At 34.4% G+C, this 7,850-nt stretch overlaps 1 protein-coding gene across 1 annotated transcript in view; it reads right to left on the bottom strand.

The window, feature by feature from the left end:
• Positions 1 to 1,184: 1,184 nt before the first annotated feature.
• Positions 1,185 to 7,850, bottom strand: part of LOC140200485 (polypeptide N-acetylgalactosaminyltransferase 10-like) — an 84,743-nt gene continuing 78,077 nt past the window's right edge. The window contains exon 12 of the mRNA XM_072263880.1: positions 1,185 to 4,037. Coding sequence (XP_072119981.1) covers positions 3,873 to 4,037 — 165 coding nt within the window. The 3' untranslated portion in view covers positions 1,185 to 3,872. The remainder of the gene's footprint in view (positions 4,038 to 7,850) is intronic.

Here is a 7,850-nt window from a genome sequence, read left to right as displayed (position 1 = left end):
TGTTTAGCTTCCTACCTCAATCCCTATAGTCACTCCTCAGGACCTCATTCCTTTTCCTACCTATGGCATTGGTTCCAATGTGTACCACAACTTCAGGCTACTCTCCTTCCCTCCTGCAGATGAAATAAGAATTCTGTGGACCCGATCTGAGATGACCCGGACGCACCAGGGAGGCAAATATCATCCAGCTTTCTCTATTGTGTCCACAGAATCTCCTGTCTATTCCCCTATCACTACTGCTGTCCTCTTCTCTCCCCTCCTTCATTTCTGAGCCACGTAGACAGACTCTGTACCACTGGTCGCTGTGGCTTGTCCATGGTAGGTCTGGAAAGGGAAACTTGACAGAAACCTTTTTTGCCAAAGCCTCAGTTCACCACTCTAATCCTGTCCTACTCACACAATTGCCGCTCCATGTAAACTATACTTCTTTTGATTGGCCCTTGCCAAATGCCCAATAACACAAATGATCTCAAGCTTAGCTGTAAGTCCTGATAGGCCCTGCTCACTTTTTAAATCTGGCATTACTCACCACAGGTTTGTCTCAGGTTAATCTCCAATATTATTTAGGGACTAAGGTGATATCAGTGTTGTAAGGTTAATGGAAAAGACAGAAAAAAAAAATTGCAAAACAGAGCTTAATTTCCATAAATTGAGATTATTCTAAATTATAATAACTGAATCAATTTGAACTATGATGATGGAAATACTTTGAACAGATTGTTTCAGAAGGAAAATAAAGTTTAAATATGAAAAATTTTCTTTCTTTCAGTTCTGTGGAATATGGAGATTGCTGCCTTTCCTTGTGTGTGTTGTTCATGCATTTTGTGAGGTGATGAACCATCTTTATGAACTTTGCAGTGATAAAGGATGCCCACACTGCTTTAGGTAATATATTTCCAATGATAATAGGGTATGTACAGTATCATCGTATAGTTAAAAAAAAAAGCACTGGAGCTGATGGAAATGTACATTTAAGTTTGTGAACAAGTTCACAGTCAAGATCACAGCATCCGTATCCAGTAAGATTTCAAGATCAACACAAAGCACCAGCCTTTCTGTCAACTACAGTACTTACCTAGAAATAAATTTAAACCAAAATTTTTTCAGTAATCATCTAACAATTCATTTTTATAATGGGGTATTTCATTTTTAATATAGAATGTTTTTAAAAACTAAAATAAAGAAATGGTCCAACAGTCTTACTTCACACTTCATCCCAAGCTAATCAAATTATCACAGGTCAGCCAGAGTGTAAACCAGTATAAATTCTACTTTATTTTTAACAACTGCCAAATTATTTTATTGCTGTACATCGATATGATTTTCATTGCTTTCTCTACCATATTCAGGTGAATTTCTTCCAAGCACATGACCCAAACTATTTACTTGCAACTGATTAGTTGTATAAATAATCACATTATTTCTAAAGTAGACATGTACAAAAGTCACTTGAGTAACCAAATTTTAGGATGGGATTTTACCAACATTCTTTGTCATCATTATAGTTATAACAGGATATCCAGCCTTTAGAGCTTGAAGTGCAAAAGCCATTTGTTCAATGAGGACATTGTCCCGAATGTGAAATGTCTTCTCAAAGGAGTAGAAGTGGTTTCTGAACAAGACGCAGCATAGAAGAGGTGATGTATTTCCAGGATACAGAAGGATGTGCAGGTGTCACCCTGGGCTGAAAATGGTCAAGTCACATACTTTTCAACTTTTTGCAATACAATGTATTATAAGTGCCCTTATAAACAGAATATATCAAATATACATTTTCCATATTTACATATTCTCTCAATAGCTGTACAAGATAGTTGGTCTTGATACATACAAAACAGGAATTTTACGTGTCAGTGGTACACGAAATGACTGATTTCCCAGAAAAGCATTCCACCCAACAATGTACTAAAAGCTTATTCACATGCTGCTTACAAAAAATGATCTTTATGAGCAATATACAAATCAAAAATATTTATACAAGCCAAGATTAAAACACAATTGCTTACCATTTAACTTTTAGGATACCATTATGCCAGATTCAGCTGTTGCAAAAAGCAGATTCTGCTGGTAAGGAGCTCCGAAAACAAGTGCCATATAAAAAAATAGTTTACAAGAGCAAATAGAATTTAAGAGTCAAAAATCCTTAACTAACTGTAATGTAGGAAAAGCTTCACAAAATACTGTGACAATTAATGGCTGTGGTTCATCCCCTTCTCAATTGCTTTGGGGGGCAAATAATAAATGCAAGCCTTGATAATAAAAGCAACAGCCATTACATAAACCATAAAAAATACTTACAGTGTATCAGGGGTAGGAAAACATTGCAACATTTCTGACTACAAATGTGTAGGATAATGAACTAGACCATATTGTTAGGACAATGAGAAGTATGATAGGAGTTGGTTCATCCGTTCAAGTATGAGTATAAATAATGAGTTTAAATTATCTTTTACCACCTGATGTTTACCCTTTTCATTTGGGAAAACATTATACAAGTAACATAAAATGCTGGATTTACTCGGCAGGTCACGTTACAACTGTTGGAAGAAAAAGTTTCAGATTAGAGACTCTGTGTCACAACTTTTATCAGTTCTAACAAAGGGTCTCTGGCCTGAAATGCCAACGCTGTTTCTCTTCCTGCAGATGAACCCTGATCTGCTGAGTATTTCCAGTCTTTTCCATTTTTGTTTTAGGTTTCCAGCTTCTACAGTATTTTTTCTTTGTTTTTTGCTTACTTATGAAAAAAGTACTTCTTCCTTGGAGAAACACAAAAAAATTGTATAGGGAGTTCTGAATTCAATAATTTAATTCATTAATTATGCTCTCAATGGGAATATTTTTCTTAAAATTATTAATAGAAAATATACATAATCCTATCGATATAGTTAACCCTAATTCATTGACTATGTTATTCCAATGGCACTTCCCCTGACATTCTGCAATATGCTTGAAAGGTTCTACATTACTGAACGGTATCATCTTGAACGGAATGCAAAATTATGCTTAACCATTAAAGGCTAAAATAAATCATCTATGTAATATCTCTCTGGGATTAACGAAATTTTGTTACTGGCATTTAAAATAGATTTTTACACACTCTAATTATTGTCATTTCTACCATCAAGGTTGGTAACATTAAAAAAATTGCTAAAGTGCAAAGTAAAAAGAATTAATTAAACTTTAAATCCTGATATTATATAATTATATGTAGATATCAATATTGTGAATTTGATTTGAATGTCCTCTCCCAGAATATATACAAGTAGGCACCATAAAACATTTAATATCATTTCAATAGTGTTCCTTCAAAAGTATCAAGGAATTAGGGTAAATAAATTAAATTGTGGATAAACTATTATGGTATATTATCAAATGACTTTTGAAATCACAGCATACCACATTGTATTGATAAAATTAAATAGCCTTTTTATCTAATTAGAAAACATTTGCAATCAAGTTTAGTTTTCACCCCATAGTTTGCTTTTAAATAATATGTCAATTAATCTATGTAACTACTTGCATGAATTTACAAAATAACTTGTTTTACTCAATTAAGAAATTAAATCATTAAATAATGAGAAAGCTAATTACCAGAATATGATCTGAATCACTGTCAAATTCACAGGCTCTGCTTTTCACTTGCAAGGCACTAGAAATTGGCTCAAGTTTTAATATTTCAGCATTCAAGCACTGGTTCACAGCAGGTGTGTATGTGATATCACCATTAATAAATACCTACTTGTACCAGTTCTTTCCTGAGATTAAACCTTCCAAAAAGCCATTATAAAAAAAAACCTTGATTTCACTATAAAACCCTTAGAAACATCCGTAATAAAAATGAATAATTTATATATAGAGTATTTTTCTATTCACTACAAATCTTTGATGTTCACTTTTTCCAAGACTGTTGCATTTATATTTTCAAATAGCCATTGTTGTGTGGGAGACAAAGGATTACAGATGTTCATAAAAATAATTTTGTCTTTTGCACTGCAGTCCATACAGCTATTACTGACTGGATGGTACAAAATCTTGCCCTAGGAAACAGATGAAAAAACAAAAGATAAGGATAAGTTATTTTTGTACCAGTAACATTAAAGCAATTACACACCTATAAGATTTGTTCTTGCCGAACTGCTTTACTCTTTTTTTCTTAAATTAACTTCTCTGAGCTATGGAAAAATAAAATCCAGAGCCTAGTGCTCAAGATCATGGGTAAGACGTACAAAAAATTTACTAAGGCAGCAAGAAGTACAGCCAGAGCCAACAGAGGGGCAGGTAATACCTATGATGTACTTAGCTGCATCCACAACTTCATAAAACTAGTTTCTCAATAATATGGTTGAGCACAAATTTGTCTTAACAGTTAAACAATCTACTAAACTGTTGTCCGGGGGAGATTGTGGTGGTATGGCAGAAAGAGATATATATGTAAAGTCAGATATATACTGAAAAACCAAAGAGTTTTTGCTTTGGGTGAAACAGCTGCTCCATATTTGTTTTGAAAAGTATTTGCCCTAAATTTTCTGTTCACTCCTTTGCCTGTCACAGAATACAAAAGGTCTGGTTTTTGCTGTTTCCTTTCTGTCTAATCAGAATTTCAGTCAAATGTTGTCAAAATGGGTGTCTGAAACATACTGGCAGAACAAGAAGTTTGAATATCAAATCTCTCCATTGCTTGACTCTGTAAGAAGACCTGGAGCACAATTCCATTTTACAGAGATTCCCCAGTAGTTACACTGGGCTGAGAAATCCCTTTGAATCTTCTCAGTTAGAGTTGGCGAGAAATTCTAGTCATTGATCTTCAGAAAGCAAAGGAGTTACTAAATTTCAAAATAAATTGGTTTAAGCTATTTTTAAGTACTCTACTTAAAAATCACTGAAAACACACAAAAAGCACCTAGTTAAATTTGAGGATAATGATCAATTTCATAGTAACTTCCTTTTAATTCAGAAGTATTTTGCAAGATTTCCCAAGAAAACTGTTAGAAAATAGCAGGAAAATGGATGCCCTACTGCTAAACTGACATTTTAGGGAATTTTGCAGGAAGCCTAGAATATCCACATTTGAGAATAGTTGCCTTGGAATACCAGAGTTCCTGAAAGATAAGTATGCCTACCAAAGTTTCTCAAGAAAACCTAGACCACTAAAACTAGAGGGAGAAAAGGGCAAACAGAAATGCAATTTTTAAGTCAAAGAGTGACTGTAGTTGTAACTTCACATATCTTCCAAGGTTAACATTGCTGTTATAAGCTATCTCTGTATATTTATTAATTTTTTTTTTAAATTTGTGTTGTGTGAACTGAATTTTGTTTTGGAAAATTGGCTTGCATTAAGGGGCCTGCTATTTCTCTCGACATTTTGTAATCTAAACCTTATTCTAAATATTAACAGAAAATAATCTAAACTTTCTCTCTGTGGTAAATTATAGTGTGTGGAAAAATTTCAACTGTCTTAATCAAGCAGAATTCATTTGAAAAAGAATCATGTGTCTCTGATGAAGTACAAGATAGCAGGGAAGTTTTCTTTTCCCTGAAAACAGAAGTTCAGTCATATTACAAGTTGAAATATGAAAGACTTATTAACAGTCAGCTATCCAATTCATTTTAACAAAGGTATTAACAAATAAGCAAGTTCAGATATAGTGGCCTACCACAGACAAAATTGTAACATCAGCAAATTGCACCACTTAGTGTTAAATTGTGGACTTGCAAGCAAGTATCTTCCTATTATGGATTCTTAGTATCTGGATTATGAAACAGCATAGGGTGAAAAGTGAAATCACTGGGCAGTTTTCTAAAGCTGAAGGAATGTGCCTTAATTCTGTAAAATACAAAGCTACACATACAGGCTATGTGGTGCTGCACATTGGCACTATGATATTATTTCCTGATTAACTTGAAATTAACATGCATAAACAAAAAAAAACTTTGCTAAAAGTAGATACCCAGCGACTAGCCACAGGTATCCACATTAGATATCTGAGAACCTACAAAACCATGCTGGAAGTAAGTCACTTTGATGTAGAGGATCTGCCTAAAAAGAATCAAGTTTGATGATACAAAGCTGTATTGGAAAGTAAGCTGTGAAGAGGATGGAATGAGGCTGCAAGGGAATCAAGACTTTTAAGTGATTTTGGTAATGTATTACAAAATAAGGAATATGAAATTATTTGTTGTGGTAAGATAATGAAGAAAAAAAACAATATTTTCCAAAATTGAAATTCCTGTGACTATATATGGTATTTGCTACTCTTTAAATACTCATCACAAAAAAATTAATATGTGTACAGCAATAATTAAGGATCCAAATGAGCCTTAATTGCAAAAGGGTTGGAATAAAATGGTAAGGAGGCCATAATGCAGTTATACAGTATTCTAAAGAGACTGTACTAGGGTATTCTGCTGATTTTTAACCTGATTTGCCAAGGAAGCACATTCTTGCTTTGGGAAGAATGTAACTTAGCTTCAGGAGACTCTTTGCTGAAATGAGTGGACTGCCCTATGAGGAGAAATTGAAATAAATTAGCCTTTATTTTCCAGTTTGGAGGGTTGAGAGGCAATCTTACTGTTTAAAATCATTCTGAGGATTTGGAGACTGTAAAACTAAGGGGCACAGTCTCGGGACCGGTCAATTAGGACAGATTAGAAATTTCATTCTGTGTACAAACTTTTGGGATTTTCTACTCCTAAGTACACTGAATGCTTGGTTAATCAGTTTATTTAGACTGTAAGACCATTAGATATAGGAGCAGAATTAGTCCATTCGCCCATTGAGTCTGCTCCAGCATTTCATCGTGGCTGATCCGATTTTGCTCTCAGCGCCAATCCCCTGCTTCTTCCTGTATCCCTTCATACCCTGACCAATCAAGAATCTATCAACCTCTGTCTTTAATATACATAAATACTTGGCCTCCGCAGCTGCCAGAGGTAAAGAATTGCAGAGACTCAGCACTCTACCCTGTTTAAGATAGTATCATGGGATAGAGAAACTACAGCTGAAGTTCTTCAGCCAAGATCTTACTGAATGTTGGAACATGCTCAATGCATGAGCACTGGCTCTTATATCTGAAGTTCTGAATGTCCTTAAAACTTAACATTGCAATTTTCCAATAAGCAAAACATGAAAAAGGCCTTAATGAAATCCCTTAAACTACTGTTTGATACAGGATTTGTCTATGTTAACAAATTACCTATTTGATGAGACATTCTCCACTCCTCCTCCCTCCCCGCCGATGTTCTTGGAACTTTCTTCAAAGGGTATATCTACCTCTCACTTAAATGTTTTTAAGTGAGAGGTAGATATAAACATGATAAATAAGGGAAGAACATTCCCGTGGATAAAGTGGAATGTGGAATTAAGGTTAGTCAGGGTCAGATATAATCTATCAAGTGATGGACTGTGCTCAAGGGAAAAGGGGCTTGATTTTGCTCCTGATTTTAATGCTGATATAATCTATTTATAAATAAAACAATTCTTAAAGCCAACTTTGCCATTCCTGTTTGGTTAAACCTTAGAGTTCCATCTATGAAATTACTTATTACTTATTAAAAATGTGAAGTCTTTGCAACAGTTCATAGCAGAATGTCTGCCTTACTGAAGTCTCACAACTGAGAATGGAAGTGGACCACCAAGGGTCAGCTGGATATAAAATTAATACTCAGCTATTCAATATAGTGTAGAAAGTCCTTTAAACCAGTTTTTGGCATAACAACAATTTTAGGTGACTCAATGGAACTCAAATAATGGAAGACTGAAGAAGAAAGGTTTTGATTTTTCTGTGAAAGTCTTGCACTTAAAGACCATTTCTCATTTCCATTCTAATACTCCCCATGGAGTCCAACACAGA

This window comes from Mobula birostris, chromosome 7 (assembly GCF_030028105.1).
Source record: "Mobula birostris isolate sMobBir1 chromosome 7, sMobBir1.hap1, whole genome shotgun sequence".
In the NCBI taxonomy this organism is placed as follows: domain Eukaryota; kingdom Metazoa; phylum Chordata; class Chondrichthyes; order Myliobatiformes; family Myliobatidae; genus Mobula; species Mobula birostris.
The sequence above is the reverse complement of the archived record's forward strand: the minus strand, read 5'-3'. Positions and strand labels throughout refer to the sequence as shown.